This window comes from Lutjanus erythropterus, chromosome 4 (genome assembly GCF_056507025.1).
Source record: "Lutjanus erythropterus isolate fLutEry1 chromosome 4, fLutEry1.hap2, whole genome shotgun sequence".
NCBI classification, from domain to species: domain Eukaryota; kingdom Metazoa; phylum Chordata; class Actinopteri; order Lutjaniformes; family Lutjanidae; genus Lutjanus; species Lutjanus erythropterus.
The window spans coordinates 38,022,025-38,043,071 of record NC_139320.1 but is presented as its reverse complement, the minus strand read 5'-3'; the positions used below and the strand labels follow the sequence as shown (position 1 = coordinate 38,043,071).

The window sequence follows — 21,047 nt, the reverse complement described above, 5'->3', positions numbered from 1 at the left end:
TTGTCCAAATAAGAGAACAGAATGTTTGCACTTTGAATAATCCAGCTTTTTTAAAGGAAAAATCTGTAATAAATTTATTGTACTAAGTCATAAAATAATGATGATAAGTCATCAGAGATGAAATCCTTGCTTCTCTGGCAACAATGCAGCCGAGCTCGTTCTCCTTTGAAATTTCCATTCTTGGCCAGAATAACTGTTTTAATTTAGCCACATCGCATTTCTTAGTGTTAAAATTAATGCCCAGTGTTTGCTAAATTTGTGAGTGTCTGTTTATGAGTTGTGAAAAAAACATCAGTAATGTTTTAGAAGGAGTAGATGCTTATGATGGTTAAATAGAGAAAAATGTTAATGGAGTTTGGCAGGAAGAGGGCAGGTAGCCACTGAACTCCAACTCCAGGGTGTGTATTATCAGAGCAGTGGGCTTTTGTTTTCAGGATAATGGGCTTAACTTTACATTGTCACATTGACAGGTATGAGCAGCTGATTAACTTACAGTGTGGGACTCGCCGTTGCTTGTCAAGGTCAAAATATAATGAGTCTGAGGAGGAGGGGGCGAGGGGGAAGCAACTCATTAAATAGATATTCAACCTATTTAATGTACCATCTATGGCTCCAACTCGCTATTTGGACTGCAGTACTCGTTTCTGATCACTAGGGTCTTACATATTTCTCCTTTAAACGCTTGAGGATCGAATCATCGCTGAAGTGCACTGCCACACGAGATCAATAAGGCTTGTGCCAATGCAGCTGTTATGGTTTGACTCGTATCGACTGCCACATCAGTCAGCCGCATTCATTTCTGAGATGTTTTCACAATACAGCATGCTGATACAGAGGAGATGTTGTCATGGCTGCGCAGAAATTGTTTTGGGACGTTATAGGTCATCTTCTGCCATGATATCAGTAAGCACAGTGGAGGGAAAGGGCAAAATATAATAGAACTTACTGGGTTGAGTATCCATTTAGAGGAACTCAAATAGAGAGCGTAATGTCCGCTGTGCATCATTCGGGTGGAATGGGGGAATGTTAAATGGCCTCATATTGACAGACACACTCTACCAGTATTCATTTTTATCACACACACACACACACACACACACACACGCATCCCCCGCTCACATTTACACACACACACACACACACACACACACACATATTCTCCTGCAGTCTCTGACTAATGAGGCCTAGGGCTGGAGATGGTTCCATCAAGGAACTTCCCCCTCTTTCTTTCTCTCCCTCTCTCTCCCTCTCTCTCTCACACACACACGCACACACACACACACACACACACACATGCACTCTCGCACTCTTCTCCCCTCTCTCAAACATGCACCTGATTGATAGCAGTGATTTGACTGAGAAAAGGGAAATGGGAAATTGAAAAATGGTGGAAGAAGATTGGAAACAACGCGCTGATTATAAACTCTGCGAGGAAACAAAAGGCCTTCCCTCTGCCTTTTCTCTTAGCACGGAGGTAGCAGGTGTGTGTCTGACAGGTGCCTGATTGAGGCGCACAAAAGACATTACAACTGCAAACAAATGGACGTGTTTAGCGTCCCCGGATGCAGTTAACGTTTTGGGCTGATAGATGTGATTATGAGTATATGAGCGGAGGCAGCCGCAGAATGGGCACAGGTGTTAGGAAGAGTGGAGCACGAGAGAAGGAGCCATGTTATTGTTGTGATGATAATAATCCATCTATACAATTAATGGTATGTCATCGCCAAGGTCATCAGCCTGGGGGGATGTATTTAGGATGTCTCATATCCAAGTTGTGGGAGTAACCGTCTAATCTGGATTTAAAAAAATAACAAACAAAACTGTATTCCATTACGGTTGCAGATAAAAAGATCAGATTACAGGTACATTTAATACAAATGGGGATTATTAGTAGGTTTGCAATTTTAAAATAAATAACAATATGCTATCGTGCACAGCACACACACAGTTGCTAACAGGGTTGGGATGGTTTCTTTAAATATATATATATATATATGTTACTAATTACATGTAAAAAATGTGGTCAGTAATGTAATACAAGTATCACAATATTAAAATAATGTAAATTTATTACATTCCATTAATATTAGATTACCTCAGTATAAAACACGGTGAAACTGTTTAATCTAATATAGTATTTTTGTGTCTGCAACTATGTCAATTAAGTGACCCGCTTTTTTCACCATTTCCTGACATTTTAGGGACCAGTGTTTCTAAAAGTCCAGGATAACGTCGTCAAATATCTTGTTTTGTCCACAACTCAAAATCTGAGAAATTGGACTTACTAATATATAATTGATTAAAAACTGTGAATCAGTTATCAAAACAGATGCAGGTTAGTTAAATAGTTAATTGAAAATAGAGTAATTGTTGCAGTCCTACTGTCCTACTTGTCCTACTAATAATAATCCTAATTTTTACAAGATGTATCTAATCTGATTACATCTTTCTTTTTTTATCTGTAATGGAATACAGTTAAATTTTTTTCCCCTATTTCCGTTGTTACATATAAACTGTTACTCCCCAAGCCTGGTTGCCAATTCAGTATCATGCCATCTAGGAAAAAATGCTTCACCAGGTGGAAACTTTACCATTTTTTATCTTTCAATCAATCAATCAATCAGTCAATCAATAGCGTAGAGTAAACCAAAAAGCAAACGTAAAACACTGCAATGATTAATCTAATATTAATCCACTGTTAAGTTAATCTGCATCTATTTTGATCATTGATACTTGGATTACATTACTGACTACATTTTTAGACAAGTACTTTTTTAAAGTAACCCTCGCAGCCCTGCTCATATTGTAATAATAGAGCTTCTCTCTCTGCAGGGGATGGATGCACATGCAGGAGGCGTGAGACTGCACAGATTTATCATCAGGGGGGGAAAAAAGTGTAAAAATGAGAACAACAATCACTGATTTACAAAATAACCTCAATTACCTTAATGCCATCACCGTTTATTATGCTCTTTTTATGTTTATGTTCTCATATTTCAGGATTAAAAAGAAAAAAGAAAAAAAAAAACAATAGCACTTTTTATAACAGTGGAATAAATTACCCGCTACCTCTAACAGCTTTGTGTATTCCATAAATGAGGGAGCGTCTTGGCCGAGGCCCCGGTGGTTTAATATTCTCTGAGAGCTTCCAGACAGTGAGTGGTGGTGCAGCAGCTGTCTCTTGACCCTGCCGGACCCCCACTTACCCCTCTGACCACCTCCTTTCCACCGGGCAGGCTGTGGCGATGACAAGCCTGTCAGAAGCTTCTCCTAATGTCCTAATTACCCCTCACACACACACACACATTCGCACACACACACGCAGAAACGCTGGTGCAGATGTACGCACATTCATAGTGAGTAAGCAGATATTGGCTGACGGGCTAGAAAGCACACACACACGCCACTGCTTCTGTGAACACTGCTCATGTGGGTTTTCCTGGCAAGAGACCATACTATATAGGTGAGCGTCTCCAGAATAGCAAAAATCCCTCCCTCAAGACTCTTTGAGAGGCTTTGATTCGTATCGTTGTGCGCCCGTTTTGATCCGTGTTGAATCAGAGCTCCGGTTTCTCTCCTGTGGTAACAAACGCAGGCACTCCTGCCGCAACTTTCCTTTTAAAAAAACTGAGACCGAGTGGGGCTGAAAAGAGGCTCTGAGGGGGGGGAGAAAAAAACACACAAAAAAGATGCAGTGTCACCCGAAATAGACAATCTGAATGAGATGTGATGTGTCACTTTGCCAGAGGTTAAGCTTTGCCTCGGCTTTAAGCGAGGAATGTCTCTGTCTGTCGCTGCTGCTGCTGCACTTAAGTCCATGCTCAGTCAACCAGTCTTGTTAACATAACAGAGTGAATGATTGTGCCTGGTAGGAAAAAGGAAATCATTGTACCTCCCAGCGAATGCAGTTGCTCTGTGATTTATAGACCTCTGAAGTTACTGCATTTGTCACAATCAGCATGACTTAATAGTGTGTTACTATAATGCTCTTCCTGCTTCATAATATGTTGATTTGAGACATCCTGCGTAGCCGACCAGTCCTCTTTTATTATGTCAAATTACCTTTTTGATAGATGTGTCACTGTAAAGTGAAGCAGCCGCTGCCTTTTTTAATTTCGCTTTTGTGTTTTTTTTGCATTTTGATGCCGTTTTATTTGTGTAGCGGGTAGAGCTCTGTGTCTGTCATGTGAGGCTGTGTGGAACAGCAGTCTGGCAGCTACAGTAGTCAGAAATGTGTTAGCGCTCCCTTTTTTCTTGACACGACTGCAAGAGCCGAGCACTACCTGAGTTGTCATTAAAGTCGGCTGGTTGCTGTTTGCAGGCAGAGACATTTTCATGTGTGTTTGTGAGTGACAGGAACCACCCATGTGCACCAATGAGCTGAAATGGGAAGTAACGAGGCACTTATACTTTGTTTTCAGGTATCAGTACTTTACCTGAGTATTTTTCTGACAACATTTTACTTTGACTACTTACATTTTAACACAAATGTCTGTACTTTCTACTCATTACATTTTCAAAACAGGCTTGTTACTTTTTTGTTTTATGGCATTTGAGTGGAATTATTATTTTTATATTGCGACATTGTGCACCGCCTTCCCAACATCAGGACTGATTGCAGTCTAAATGGATGGAACAATAACACAGAGAGAAGATGATTCCTCTGTGTGATGAGCCATCAGTGCACATCAGGTACGACAGGCATAACAAAATAAAAAACAATGGAAAAGAGGTAACAAGACAAGAGTAAAATGACGTTTACGACATAACAAGATGAAAACAAAATAAGAGATATGACAAAACAAAAATGATATACAAGTCAAAAACTACATAAAATACATAACAAGACGGAAACAACAAGACAAAATGGCATCAAAGATGACAGAAAACAACATAAAAAGACAACTAAAGATGTAACAAGACAAAGCGCTGCAAAAGATGTAATAAGAATAAAATTATTTACAAGAATGTAATTATGTAATTGAAGAAACAAGACAAATGTAACAAGACAATGAAAACAAAGTAACATGATGATGAAAAAGATGTAACAGACAAAAACAATGTAAACAACATCAAACAACAAAAACAGCATAAGAGACATAAAGAGGAAAACAGAGTGAAAGATGAAATTGACAAAAGAAGTAACCAGATGAAACAAAGGTGTAACATATTGACGTAAAAGGCGAAAACGACATAACAAGACAGTGAAAAACAACTAACATCACACAAACAACAAAAAAAGATATAACAAGTCAAAAATGAGGTAAAAGATGTAACAAGATTAAAACCAAAGAAAAGTTAGAAGAACAAAACTACATAAAGGCATAACAAGACAAAAAGCATTAAACAAGATGGAAAAAAAAGATGTAACGACAGAAATTATGTAAAAGACATAAAATGAAAACAACATAACAAGATGAAAACAATGGAAAAGACAAAAATAACATAAAAGATGCAACAAGACAGAAACAACGTAAAGATGAAAATAAGGTAATAAGAGAAAACAGTGTAATAAAATGGCATAAAAACATTGTAGAAGACGAAACAGACAGAGGGTGATTTGGCGGTGGAGAATAGGTGAGGCTCGGTTAGCTTCGCACAAATGTTGTTCATACTTTCACGTTTGTATCTTTGAGAGTCTGTACATTTTTACTTTTACTTGAGTAGAGAAGTTGATTCAGTTACAAAAGTGATTTTTTCATATCTGTATTTCTACTTGACTGAAGAATGTGTGGACTTTTGCCAATTCTGCCAATGAGATAAGACTTTTTTGTTGTTGTTTTTTACAAAGACATTACTGATGCTTAATTTTAGCCCTTTATTCACAAGAACTCCCATCTATTGTTATTTATGTGCAATTGTAGCTGCCAGTAGCACTTTACTCTGAGGAAGCAGGGCACCAAATTCAATATATCTGCTTTTTATCTGCCAGCATTTCTGAAGGATTATCCCTTAATCTCTCAGAGTAAAAGCTGTCTTCAGCTACACGTGTCCTCCTGGCTTTTTGCGAGTACAACACAAACATTCAGGCCATAGATTGGACATTTACAAAGCATATCCCATTAACAGTGAGCAATTAACCTCCTCTGAGGGGATATTTGGAAAATCTCCTTTTTATTACAGTTTATCAAGCAGGAACATGCTTTGCATCTCCGGTAAGCCTACCTGATTAATATGTTTCAGTCGACTCTGGGGAGAATTAATCTGAGTATTCCCTGTGGTGTTTGCAGGTGAGCGTTTTCTGATATCTCGCTGACAGGTTGGGCTGGATTAAGCTGTAGCTACCTGAGAGCTGATAATGAAAGAGGGAGATCAGGACTGTAAATAAAAAGCAACTAAATTATGCACAAAATTGCTATTTTTATAGTATCCAAAAACAAACTGTTATAAGTTTATATGCATTAAGGCTGCAGCGAAGGATTATCCTCATTATCAATTAATCTGCCAATTAGTTTCACGATTTTGTTTAGTCAACAAAATGTTAAAAAATTGTGAAAAAGCCTCTACACATGCTTCTTTTGTCAAACCAATAGTCCCAAACCCAAAGATTCTTTATTTATTATCATAAATGACACAGAAAACAGGGCATCTTTATATTTAAGAATCTGGAACCAGCAAATGTTTGTCATTTTTGCTTGAAAAAATGTAAAGATTAAACAATTTTTTATTTATTTATTTTTGATTGACTAATTGATTAATCAACATATCGTTGCAGTTCTAAAATGCAAAATCTGTTACAGTAAAAGCCTCCAGTAATAAACATTAACGTTATTTCTTTGCTTTGGAAATAGTTGTTGAAAAACAAGGTCAACTTTCCAGCCTTTTCCAGAGCTTTTCAATCATATTATTCACTCTTCATTGGAAGGATTAGTGTGGCGTTGTCATGGAGATGGATGTAGTGACATGTCAGGTCAGTGGCTGTTATTTCATCAATAGCACTTTTAAGACTTCTGTCACACCCTCGGAGATCAGAGATTTCCACATGTAAGCAGAAGGAGAATCATCCCTGACCCAGTTTAGCATGACTTTTATTGTCTGACAATAGTTTTCTCAGGTAACTGATTGGTCTATAAAAGGTCAGGAAATAGTAAGAAGTGCAGATCACAAATTCACACTTGTTTCGTCCAACAAATAGTCCAAAACCCAAAGGTATTCTTTTTGCCACCATAAAGATGAGGAAACCCAGTTTAATAGCTAAATAGTTTATTTCAGGAGGGATGGAGGTGGCAGGTCACCCCTGATATTTAGAACAAGGGCATTTGTCCCTCCTCCCAATAACATGGAAGTAGCCGAGGACTTTTATTTTGACAGATCACTTGCCTGAGAGTCTTACTGCATTATATTCCATTATATTTTGAATTGTCACCTGGTGCCTGAAAGACATTCTCTGTATAAATTTACGCAAAATGGCACAAATTGATGTGTAAAAATCACCAGAATGCAGGAAATGATGATGCTAAAAACTTTCAGGGACAGGATCCCAGCTTAATATGTGTCCTACTGACAACAAAGGGACAAAACCTACACCCTTGATCAGAATTGTTGCCAACTAACATCTTGTTGACTGATTGATAACCATTTCTGCTCTGGAGGAAAGCTTACTTGCCAACCCTGAGATCTCACAGGAGGATTTCAAAATCAAAGAGTTTGAGTTCCGCTTTACTTTAATTCCTCCATTCTGGTGACCTAAAATGATAAGTACAGTGCAACAGCATTTTTAGGTTAAATGCTTTCAATTTTACTTTTAATTCTCAGGAAAGAATATGGAATTATTTGCCCCTCTGGCATGAATTTGTAAATCTCTGGCAAACTTTTTCATGCATTTATTTTTGGCCTTGCCCCTAAAAGCCAGACTTTACAAAATGTATGCCCCTCTCCTTGAGAAATGGCAGTTCTTGTTTTCAGGAAGACTGGTTTAGTGTAGATGTATTGTTGTGGTATTCATATTGTACAGTGTCAGAGACAGGTTGGGATAATGAAATGGGGAAAAAAAGGTTTAAAACTTTGTCATAAATCGGGAGAATTGTGATCCCAGGAGGAAATAAAAAAGGGAAGTCTGCTGGGAAAATCAGGAGGGTTGGCAAATATGGTGGGAAGTTTGCTGAGTTGTCATGGAAATGGACATGTTGACTAGTCATTGTGTGATATGGTTGCAAGCTCTGGATGAAAATGCTGCTAAGTGGGCCTTGAGTTGCGATTGTTTGTCAAATCTTCAGAGTTCACATCCTATATGCAAATGAAAGAGCCGTTATATAATATATGCAGTATTTAATGTGGATCTGCCCGACAACAAAGACTGGCGTAAGGTGTCGGACACGTTTTCTTCTCTTTTTTTTTTTTTTGCGAGGACAGCTGAAGCTCTTTGATCAGTTTCTTTTGTGAAAATCCTGACCTCAAAAGTCGCCCGTGTTTATTGGGTCCACTCTGCAGGAGCTCGCTGCTCCATCCGGTTTCCTTGAAGAGAAAAAGTTTGAAGCCCACCTCTGATCCATCTAATTAAATGAAAACACAGTGGGCTACACACAGTAAGACAGCATCGCCACGCACACACATACACACACACACACACAAAGGTAACCAGTCTCAATGGGGAACTACACAGAGTTCCAGCATCCAACTCTGCTGTGTCCTCTTATGCGGTGTGATCACACACGAGGCTGACATGCAACACGCCGCAGATCATGAGCATAAATAAGCAAGGGAATGTTTTACCTGAAAGGAAGAACATTAATTCAAAGGCATCACACTAGTACTGAGAAGAAATGTTGCCTCATTAGTGTTACCCCACTGCTTTTACTGAGCAGCAGAGAGAGGGAGAGGCTATGTGCCACTCTTACCACGTAGACATCCAGTCTCCTGAGATCTTAGTTTGCCTCAGTGACTAAAAAATGTGCAGATTATTGTGGATTCGTCAAGGTGGCGATGGGTTGAGCGCAGACGCCTGGATACCACGGCACTTAGAGCCTCACTTCTTATTGAAAACATAATGCAGTGCAAGAATATGCCCTTTCAAATGTCAACAGCGGGCGTGTTTCCAGCAGGAAGCATAGCATCACTGTAGGCAGGAAAAAGTGGGAAATGTTCCACTCTTCTGTTTCTTGACATAATGCTGCTTGTTGCGCGGAACGTGAGGATGAGATTCAGATGAAAAGGAGGAGGAAGAGGTGAGGAGACAAGGACAGACATTATTTGGAGGACGGGCTGGCCTGCCTGCTCTCATCCCCGCATGATTGACAGATTGGTGCAACGGCTGCACTCGCACGAAACACCATCACACGCATTTCCCCCAGAAATCTGTCTATCAGCACTGTCTAAGCAGAGCGACAGCCATGACATCTAATCACAGTCGAGCTGGCACCTCATAACTTCTACCTAATGTGCTGCAGGTACAGAGGAGAGAAGGGGAGCACGGCGGCAGACACACCACAACGCTATTTATAGCCCCCTTCAGAGGCCACCGGCAGGAAGTGGATCATACTGAAGGGTTAGGGAAGGTGTCACCACTATATCACAGCACTCTCTGTTTAGATATAGGCCCCTGTTGACAAGATTAAACACTGAGATGGCCCGGTATTATGGTGATGCATCTTTCTGGGTTACACTCTTGACAAAGTAACATAAAACGAGGGCAGATATACTACACATACAAGATGATAATGACTCATTTACATAATGTTGCTACAACATTATAATTACCTGGCAATTAAAGCAGCTCAAAAGCCTCATTATGGGCTGTCCTGAGGGCTGGTTGGACTGGGACACATACGGCGTTGCTCATTCAAGCTCGAGTTTGAGGCTGGCTATCAACCTCTATCACTCTCCACCGTGTCTCTTTTTTTGTTTAAATCACTTTCAGCTGAGGCAGAGTCGCCCCTGAAGCCTCATTATGTTGAATTATAACATATACATTGTAAATACAAAACGATTTGTTCTGAAGCTATAATATGTGACATTTCCGCATTAAATAGTCTAGACATTAAATATTTTTTGTTGAATTGTGTGCTAATATTATCCCACATGGTTCCAATAATGTCCAAATGTAGAGAAATCTGTAATTTCTTCAAGGTAACAGCGCATTTCCTTCTTGTCTGGTTGCGATAACTTACAGGAAAAAACACAGAATGAACAAGATATCTGCCTGAGTCATGTCAGATTTTAATCAGCTATGTTGGTTGTTTAAAAGTGAAAATAACAACTTCACTTAGCCCACACAACTTCACGAGTATTTCCCCTGGATGGGTGAGGTTTAGCAGGATGTAGCAGTACACACTTCGGTGACCCCTGCGACCGTCTCAGTCTGTGCTCAGAGTACACAAAAAAGTTGGACTGAGTGGCAAAGCATAGCTAATTTAATTTCTCAAGCTTGGTGAATTAGGCAAACTAGACTGAATAATACATGCAACATGGGATCAATTTATTTGATATTTGTGAGCCTTGTAACCCTGTTTGGACACCACACTGATATCACAATACAGTACATCTTAGTATATTTTTTGTTGGACATATTTTTAGTCCATCTCGTCTGTATATTTTAGATACTATTTAGTTGTATTTCTAGGTATTACATTATCATGGTGGATTTGAGAAATTATCTGAGGTCAGGCAAAAGTCATTTTAAAATCTGCAGGGAAGTCTAATGTCAGTCAAGGTTGCAACCATGCCAGCTGCACAAAGAGCCAAAATCTGTGTTAAATTTATACACCAAATGGGCTAAATGTGTCCTGGGAGATACAGAGTGTAAATAGGAAACTAAAGGTCATATTTAAAAAAAAATAAATCAAGAAATTGTGTTAATTTAGTCTAGATATATTAAAAACAGTGATTGAGGGCGCCCCTATAGCTCAGTTGGTAGGACGTGAGCACCTTGTATTGAAGCTGTCAGTCCTCTGCAGCAGCTACTGGTTCGAATCCTGTCTGCGGCCCATTTGCTGTGTGTCTTCCCCTCTCTCTACCCACTCTCCTGTCATATCTTCAGCTGTCCTATCACAATAAAGGCAAACATCCTAAAAAAAAAATAGTGATTGAATAATTTTCCAAAATATTTATATATGCTTACCCATTTAAGTTTAGGTAATTTTGTAATGAATCAAATAAACTTTTCTGGTCAGATAAACTTGATATTAATTCAGTTGTACTTCAGAAAACGCTTAAGATATTAAGCTTAACCAACATCTGTTCAGTCACACTTGCAAACATTTATAACATTTAACATTTGTTAAAATGTATTAACTTCCAATTAACTAATTCAATACTAACCTTCATCATGGTTCACTGTCTTTTCATTGTTGTGAAACAAGCAACCGTGACTTATCATTTCGGGGCTTAAGGGGAGCACAGGCACAGGGCTCTCCACATCCCTTTTTCAATCCTTGAATAAATAATAGGTCATAAAAAAAACTTTTATATATAGTGCAGTGGATGAATGGAGGAGTCACACAGCCCGAGAGAAGAAGCTGCTCTTTAGTCAGGTGATAGGGAAGTAGATACTTCTGTATCTCTTGCCAGACAGCAGCTGGGTAAACAGGCTGTAGCTGGGGTGGATATTGCCTTGGTATCCTCCTGTTTCATCTTTTTTTCAGTACTGCTATGGCAGTATATCTAACTTAAGGTTGCCCCAACTCTGGGAAACATCCCGTAACCTTAAGGGAGACCTTAAAATACAACTTACGACGCACGTAGCGCTACAAAGGCTCTGGGAAATGGGACCCTGACCCGTTTGTTTCCACGAGTTGACTACAGTTCTCCACACACCACATGAAGGCCTTGGTAGCTTGGGGCCTAAGACAATTGCTCCGTCCCTGATTTAAAGAAAGGGGTCTCATGGGAGTTTTGACTCTCAAACAATGCAACTTCGCATACTGGGAAGTCTGCTCATATGCTGATCATATTTCTTTAGAAACTTGATTGAACTCTCTATAGTACATTCATTAAAATAATTTCAAACTAAAAGACTTCTGTATATTTGCCTTAAGTAAATTAAGATTTATTGATTTCAGTAAATTCCGTTATGAATTTTTACAGTGTGATAAAGATAAAGTTTCAACTGACACTTGAGAAGTTTTTAAAGACACAGAGGCTTGAGATATTGAAACCGGCTCCTGGACAATGTTCAAAATTTGTTTCCCATCGTATGTGATTTGTCATTCACACTTCTTTGTCCTGGGGGAATTGCTGACACATTGAAAATGCACAAAGGAGTATAACAAGGACATGTGTCATACCTTACACCCTTATTACGCCGGCAATGACAAGCGAGACAAGCAGTCACTTCGACATACTGTACACTCGGCACTGAGGCTCAGAGTGGAGAAGCTCCATAGTCTGTGTGTGTGAAATGTCAATATAAAAAAATATACTATAAGATGGTGTGTGAAATATAAAAATGTAGATATGCATGTGCAGCAAAGGGGCAGGGGAGGACGGTGTGTGTGAAGAGGGATGGAGGGATGGAGGGAGGTGGAGAGGGTGGGGGGGGGGGGGTTGTTTATGAATAGCAGACAATGAATGATGGAAGCTCTCCCGAGGGTGCAGGCCCTGAGCACTGCTGCGGGGACTTGGGAACACGCCAGTCTCCCATGCCCTGCGAGATGCCAGTTTGGGTGGGCACCGTTCCGAATGGGTGCTCGCCTCTCCAGGATACACTGCGGGTCCTGGGGGAGCGTCTCCAGGCAGTGGCTGCTCCACAGCGGGGGCTGGCTGGAATCTCAATCAGGGACATGAAGGGAAAACAAAGTCCACATATTCCCTCTGTTCCTCCGTATTAATAAAACTCGTGGATAAAGAGAGGAAAAATGGTTCATTATGTTGGGGTTGTAGACACCTGTGGAAAAAATAGACTGACTGGATTGTTTAAATGACTCATTATGATGCCTTTTGTATTTCTCTTAATTGGTGGAAAATTACACAAATAGCATATGGAGCTCGAATTTAATGAATTTCAACACCTCCTATTTAGAAATTATGAATATATTTTGTGTTACAAGCTGAATATGGCTCTGTGCTGCATCCTGTCTGCTCACAACCTGTCTGTTTTCTTCTCTTCTGCTCTCGTCCTTGCCTGCGCTGCTGCAACAGGAGCTGCTGAAACCGTGACAGGTACTCTTTCTTTTTGCTACCTGCTGTTCATTTGGAAGTGCTCGCTTCTGTCTGTGTGTCTGTTGATTGGCCGTCCATAGCTGTCTGTTCATCTGTGCATATTTACATGAATGGCTGGTTATGTTGGTATTTTTCTTTTCAGGATGGAGGAGAGAGCCGTGCACTCACAATGAACATCCACTCTTTTCATTTTTAAGTCTCAAATCAACATCTCGCCACATGTACAGTAATGGCAGATTTCAATATCTATTCAGGACACTTGGTTGTTGGTTTAGTCTGTGTGTAGTTAATTAGCTTTTTACTGAGTTCTGAGAGGCAAGGAGGTGCACTTTAACTATTTTAATTATACCAAGAGCAAAAATAAACAAAACTGGTTGTAACTATCTGTCATAATTAAAAGAAGACGAGTCTACAGCCATGTTAGCAGCTCAGTGAGGCTGTACTCAGGCACAGCTGTGCTTTGAAGAAATGCGAACATCAGTATGCCAAGATGATCACAATATGACGGCTTATTAGGGCTACATTAAGGTTTTTTTTTTTTTATTTGAATTTTGAGAATAAAGTTAAAATATCAAAAATAAAGTCAAAATGTTGAGAATAAAGTTGAACTTCTGATATTAGTTCCAAGCATAAGAAAAAATACATCAAAGGAGGATTTTTTTAATATATTGCATAATGCAAATAAAGTTGCAATGTTGAGAATAAAGTCAAGATGTTCAGACTAAAGTTGAAATATCATACTGATGATACATTTGGAATGGTATTTCTGGCAGTATAACTGAAAGTTTGGCTTTATTCTCAACATTTTGACAATGCTAACAAATGTAAATGTATATGTAAATGTAAATATTGGACAAATTATTGCATAAAAATGAATAACTGTACAAAATTTCATGACAGTCCATTCAATAGTTGTTGAAATATTTCAGTCTGGACCAAGTGCTGGACCACTGGTTTGGTGATCCCTAGGTATGGCTTGACGTGGCTAAAAATGAATAATACTATACCTGCACATGCTATATTTAAACAGCATTTAGCACATATTGTCTTGTTTAGGATCATGAGATGTGAGTGTGCTGTTGTCTCCTCATTTCTCCGAGCTGCAAACTAACACCTCACCAGAATAGGTGTACTAACTCCTCCTTTGTTATTTTCTTGGTTTGGGCTTACAGTGAATTGTTAACAGTAATGCTCTGCTTGTAACTGGTCTTATTAAAGCCAAATTGGAGCAAAATTAGAAGGAAAACGCATTGCAAGAGCTGGTGCCACTTTTTGATAAATGATCAATGTGAAAAACACGTGCACATTTTTGTTGTGCAGCTAAAACTTCCTGAATCTCAAGGACTTGGAACACTTTAAGGCACTCCCTTAAAATGTTTTTACTTTATGACATTAGGAATTTATCAGGTACTTTCCTCTGCACCTGACGAATGTGACCTGGAAACATGGTGCTTCTCCTAATGTGATAAAGTAAAACATTTAAAAGGGAGGGTGGGAGGCAGAAACCGCAACACAAAAGGTTTATCTATAGGACTGTTTAGCTTTGAGCATTTAGCTGTATTTAAGATAAGTACTAGCTAACAGAGGGCAACGTGCTGCCTTCAAAGCAAGTGTGATGTTGACTAGCAAAGGCACGTGCAGCGCTGCTTCTGTTGCCTGTAACATCGAAGTAGCAACACTTCGGGAGCACTAGAGGGAAATATTCAGCAGCTCAGGCTTTAAAGTGGCACAGAAATCTGTGTTGTGATTAGATCCACAAGATCACGGCCGTATAAGAAGTGATGCCATATTGGCACCGGGTTTCAATACCCAACTCTATTTGTAAGCCTTAACTAATGCTTTATGGCTAATAAACTGTGGAGTTTGTGGAGCTCAACAGTGACCGCCCACTTTTTCAGGGGCTCCAGATCTGGAAGTGAATTTCCCATTATTCACTCCATTGAAGTTTCAGAAAATCCTTTTATAGAGTTTTAAGCCTGGAACCATGACTATAAAATATTGATTCAGAGCAAAAAAAAGATGGAGATGAGAAAAAAGCAGAGTTACAAGACTGTGTACATAATTATTTTAAGAATGAAGGAACTACTCATCCCATAAACCATTGTGAACAATACCACCTCTTCTTAAATTTGACTTTTGTAATTATAGTGTTTATATTGTTTATAACAGTGTTGTAATATTTTGTATTTTGCGTTGTGTGTGTGTGTGTGTGTGTAAAAATTATAGCCACTGCAGCATTACAACATCATTACTATGATTCATGTTAGCTACCTAATTAGCCATCCTGCTAGTGGAACAACCTGTTTGTTTGGGTGGCAAACATTTCCATGGTAACAGCGAGCTTTGCCAATCAGAGGTGCTGTTGTTATACTTTAGGATTGTGGGTAGTGTAGTACCTCCATGAAATTGTGAATAAGCCATGTTTTTCTTGAAACAAAGTTCATCCCATATGGATTTGTGGCTTCTACAGGATAATGTACCGACATTTTACAATCTCATAGCTTGTGGTCAGTCTACCTTGGATATTTATTAAATTATGACCAATAATATAGATCCTATATTCAGAATATAAGTGAGACTTGAGGTCTATAGATCAATCATAGGTCTGCAAAAAGGCAATTTTGGGTTGCTGGTGTTCCTGTTGGGGAATAATACAGTTATGAATGTTGGTAATCCAATACCAAGATGCTTAACTAATTTTTGATTAATGAATTTTGGTCCAGACTTCTGCAGGCCTTTTCTGGAAGGGAAGTGAAAACTGATCAATAAAGCTGTAATAATTCATTAACCATTAAAGCCAGTAATGATACATAAAAGGAAAGGGTTAGAACGTGGTACCCAATCATCGCTGTGTATCGATCATTTCATTTATATCAGAAAAATGACACATACCTGTTTTTTCTCCTGTTGAACAGCCTTTTTTTGAAGTCGTGTCGTAGTGTCATTATACAAACGGTTGTACTGAGCTTCTGAGAGAGCTTGCCTTTGGTAGGAAGAAAAAAAGATGGTCAAATTAGTGGGTATGAAATTTTTTTTGAAACCTTCCCATGCAAAAGGGTCTTGGAGAAATGGCACTGCGCTAATTATACCCTGAGACAGAAGCCTTCGTACTTGTGAACATCCTTAAAACAGCATTTCATCATGAGGATCAGGGTTTAATGACTGAGCAGGATAAAGACACACGGCAGCGAGAAGGCGGCATCAGAGAACGAGAGGGAGAAACTTTTTATTGTTAATGACTGTCTATAGTCCTGGTTGTTCCTTGAAAGGACACGACTGCTGCAGACAGCGGTGACTCAAGGGAGAGGAATTGGGGGCTGGCTGTCCTGCTTTTTGCTCCCCCTTTCATGTCTTTTGATGTGAAAACAAGAGAGGAAAGTTCAAAGCGAGAGCCAACTTGATTCAAAGGTGCCTGTCTCCGAACTTCTGCTCGGAGGAATCGGTCCGCTAATATTTCTTGATTTCGTCAACTTTTGCTCAAATTGGTTGGGGTAGGTGCTGTTTTGCATTTTGAGTATGGCTGATGAGCCGAGCCTCGGCGCCAGACACTCGATGCCAGATTGTACATCCCCTCAGAGAGCGCACAGACTTTTGAAGGTCTGTATTTCCCTCTGACTGTTTCATTCAGTATGTTGTGATGCAGGAACAGGAGGGCAGCCATGTGTAGAGATACAGGCACTTTACTCTTCCAGACAGCTGCTGGAATGAGTGTGAATTTATCAGCCAGTCATCTGTGCCATGCCTCTGCCCACTCCCCCTCCATCCCCACCCACCACCCAGAATTAATGACTGCCTCTCCTCATTTGCACCCAATCATGACCAGGATGCTGAGGCAATTGAAAATGTTTACTCCAATTGCAAAAACCCTCCATGTTCCACAAAGTGGCCTGTTTTCACTTTGATGGGATTGCTAATCACAGCGACGTTATTTATGTGTGTTTTGAATTGGAGATGAGCCTAGGCTGGGATATTGGAGGGGGACCAACCTTGCTTGGGGCTGCTAAACCTTATGGAGAATTTATCTATTGCGTTCCCTTTCTCTCAGTCCAACAGATTGGGAGCAGAATAACCTTGCTTTGAGGCTGCTCTATGTTGCTGTTTTGACTGCCAAATATATTACTTTTACAGCAATGAAATAAAATAGACATCAAAACACTTCACATTGCTTTCGCCTCATCTTCCGCGGCACTTAGTACATGTACGGAAGGAGCTCCAGCTCACTTGATATCATTACACACTTTCACATTGCAGCTCTCCACATGAAGATTATTTTGATTTGAGGTTCATGATTATCTCTCACTTTAGTTATTTATTTATTTATTTTTTTGATGTAGCAAGGAGGTAACTAATCGCTCACTCCACGCTTTCCTTGATTCATTCACTAATTCAGCGGTTCCCAACCTGCTATGAGGCCATGTTGCTACAGGGCTGAGAGGAAATGATTCGGGAGGAAAAGATTAATTGTTGTTATATAATTTTAAAGCCTATTATTAAAGGGAACACATACGTATACCTAAATAATGGAACAGGTTGTTTGCCAATGACTCCCAAAACAGCATATACTGTATAACTCTACTCTCTGTATAACTGTACCTACAATAAGTGCACTAGACCTTCATCCTCATGTGGTTTGATGTGGTGAAATTGTTGATGTTTGGTTGCGTTTTGGCATCAGAACTACTTTTGAGGGCAAGTGCCTTAAAATAAGTAGTTTAGTTAAAATAAGTCATAATGTTGACTTTTGGTTTAATGCGGGATATGAACAGCGACCATTTGGGTGAAAGTCTGGATGTTTTTGACCTATCCATCCACGTTATCCTCTTATTCTACATGGACTTTGTCACTTCTTTGTAAGTTTCTTCCTCCTTTGCTCCCATAATTATTATTACAGCCACTTGACGTTGCTGCCATGGATGTAAAGAGCAACTTAGGTACGACATTGTCAGTCAGCCTTGCATCCAATTTTGCCCAGTGGCCACTCGCAGTATTGCAGCCAAAAACTCTCCTACATTTTCGAAATCTGCAATGCCATCACAGTGTAAAGTCTAGCCATCTTTTCATCCAGTGTTCTGTGTTTGACACATCCATGATTGCCATCCATGATTGAGGGTGGGCTGATTAAGTGTTTGCATTAAGCATAGTATGTTTAAATCCTCAGCATTCTCTATAAAGCCCACATGAACAGGATAGTAAGAGATATTGAACTAAAGGAGATCATCAGAAACAGCCCTGAACTGCTTCCACTTGCACCTCAAGATTTATGTCCAATGCCAAAATTTCATGCCAGTGCGGGAAATTTTATGGCGGTGGAGCAAATGTAGAAGTCAGGCCTGTGGATGGGTGTTCAGGAAATCAGATTTTCTAGTTTTATTAACTGTAATAACAATCTTTCCCTAACCATAACCATATCTTTTAGTTGCCTAATCTTAACTATGCTTTAATTTAAAGGAATAGTTTGTAGCTTGTTTGTAGTTTGTAGTTTGTTAGCTTGACCGGTTAGCGAAATCAACCAGCTGCTGGCTGCACCCTTTTATTCAACAGACAGATATGAAAGTGGCGCTGATCTTTTCATCTAACTCTCTGAAAGTAATGTTGAACTATTGTTTTTACCAATGTTAATTTGTCATAATTACAATCTTTCCCTAAGCACAACCAAACTATAGATGCCACAGATATTAAAGAAAGCAACATAAAATATTGGCATTGGACATATTCTGAGATTTTGCAGAATCATACAGTGTCAGCGTTCTTGTCTTGGCATCGATTTTGTTAGAACGATATGCATCACTGGCCCTCCGTCTGCTGGTGCGTAGCAACATATGTCAGTATGAAAAATGTGCAAAAAAGTTTGGAACTCCTGCATTTATTTATATAAACTAATTCCCCGTCCATATACTGTTGGCCTTTCTGCCTCTGGTGGCTTTTAGGAGGTATTGCCCGGTAAACGCTGAACCAGAATCATCTGCTGTATGATTTAATTTGGTTCATGTTTGTGTCCTTAAATCAAATTATGCCAACGCACATTAGAGACCTATCCTGGATTGACTGCAGACCTGTAATGGGCTGCGGTGTGTACTTTTTGGACATAATCTGTGTCTGTTTTTACCTATTACCTTCCTCTTTGTCCTGAACCTGATCCCTGGCAGCGGAGTGGAATGAAATGGGTAGTTCATTGCATCAGACAGGTCTGAGGAGCTTTTTCTCCACAGGAGGTTAATTTCTTATTGCTTGCCGCATTCACAGAGTTCATTTTGAATCATGTTAGTTTGGCTGTCTATTCCCATTATCACTATCTGAAAATGCAGGTGTTTTTTCTCCTCCACTTTGTAAATGTCAGAATGCAATAGAGGTGTCTGACAACTCGGGCATGCAAATGTGCTTTTGATGTTTTCTTGGGGCCGCGGCTGAGAGTGTTGTTCCTCCGCTGGTGTGAATCTGAGGCATTAAAACGTATTCTCCGTTCTCCGTATGCTTTTTTGGCTGCTGCCAGATAAATATAGCACAAGGTGACTTTTGATTCTCTTCCTCTTTCTCTTGGAAGACGACAACGGGGGCGGGGGGGAAAACAAAGCCAGGCTTTTTGTGTGTGGGTTTTGATGTGAGGTGTAAGTTACGACGACAAGGTCCAGGGTCTGTCTGTGGCAACAATGCCAGTGTACAGAGAGTGACTCAGACGCTTACAGGACTTTTATTCCTCGAGATACAGAACAGAACAGCTGAGCACACGGAGCGCACATTGGTCACATGGATCCTCAGATGGAGGGCTCTGATAAAGCTCCGCCATAAACAGCATCCAGCCCGGCTCATCTCTTTCTCTGTTTAACTCCCCCTCCCCTCCTCCACCCCGCCCATATCTACTACTCGCCACTTTCTTACACTCTTTCTTTGTCTCTCTTTCTTCCTACCCTCTCGTCTCTCCCTACCTTCGTGGGCAGCAGAGCTTACAGCCCATCTGGCACTGACTCACAGGGCCCACTCTGAGCTGGGGGGAGATCAATAGTGACAAACATTGCACATGGCTCTTATATTAAAAGGATTAGGCATGGCTGCAAACAGACAATCTATGCGGCCTATTCACGTAGCTTTACGCCATGCATGTGTTTACATGCAGTCTCTGTTGTAAGTAACATAAATATTTGATAGGCTGTAAATATCCAGGCGCTCCATCTGAAATGTAATTTTTCCCGTCTGTGTTTTTTTTTTTTTTTTTCTGTTGTGAAGTTGAAGGTCAGAACCTGGCGACCGACAATGTGTCTGTGATTGAGGGGGAGATGGCGACCATCAGCTGCAGAGTGAAGAACAATGACGACTCCGTCATCCAGCTGCTCAACCCCAACAGACAGACCATCTACTTCAGAGATGTTAGACGTAAGTCAGACACCATGTTAAACATGTTTCCCGCTGTCCTACGAAGCAAACATGAAATATGTAAACATGTTGGTTCCTGTTTTTCTTCCCACCACAAAAGGATCACCTGTTTGAAAATGACAGGCACTGAAGGAAAAGTCAGTTTTAAACCAAACTCTTGATTTTGTATATTGTGGACGTTGTTCCAGTTCCATAATCAGGCTCTCACCTTTTCAAAAAATCAAGTTCAAACTAATTATGAGCAGTGGACTATAGTGATATACTGGTAATGACAACAACCTTGATATTTAAAAAATGAAATATTTATAATGTGTTTAGAATTTTCATATAATACTATTATGCAAATAATCCAGTGCCTCATAAACATATGTATGGTCATTTCCGTTTCTCTGCTTTCTCACTTTGCCTCCCTCCCACACATACACCTTTCCACTATCCATTAAGTGTATTTGCACTTTCTTTCTATGCTTTTGCACAGTTATAGCTGAAGACTCTATCTTTCCCTGCCTATACTCGTGATCTGAGTTGAATTCATTTGCTAAAAAAGAGGCTAAATGCACAAAAAAACAAAGTTAAAGATGTAT

The 21,047-nt window shown here is 39.8% G+C and overlaps 1 protein-coding gene across 2 annotated transcripts in view; it reads left to right on the top strand.

The window, feature by feature from the left end:
• The window catches only part of cadm1b (cell adhesion molecule 1b), a 249,287-nt gene that overhangs the window by 166,566 nt on the left and 61,674 nt on the right, over positions 1-21,047 (top strand). The window contains exons 3-4 of one of the 2 annotated variants that reach the window (XM_084717900.1): positions 13,075-13,095; positions 20,317-20,463. In XM_084717900.1, coding sequence (XP_084574026.1) covers positions 13,075-13,095; positions 20,317-20,463 — 168 coding nt within the window. The remainder of the gene's footprint in view (positions 1-13,074; positions 13,096-20,316; positions 20,464-21,047) is intronic. The other variant, XM_084717901.1, reaches the window with a different exon arrangement.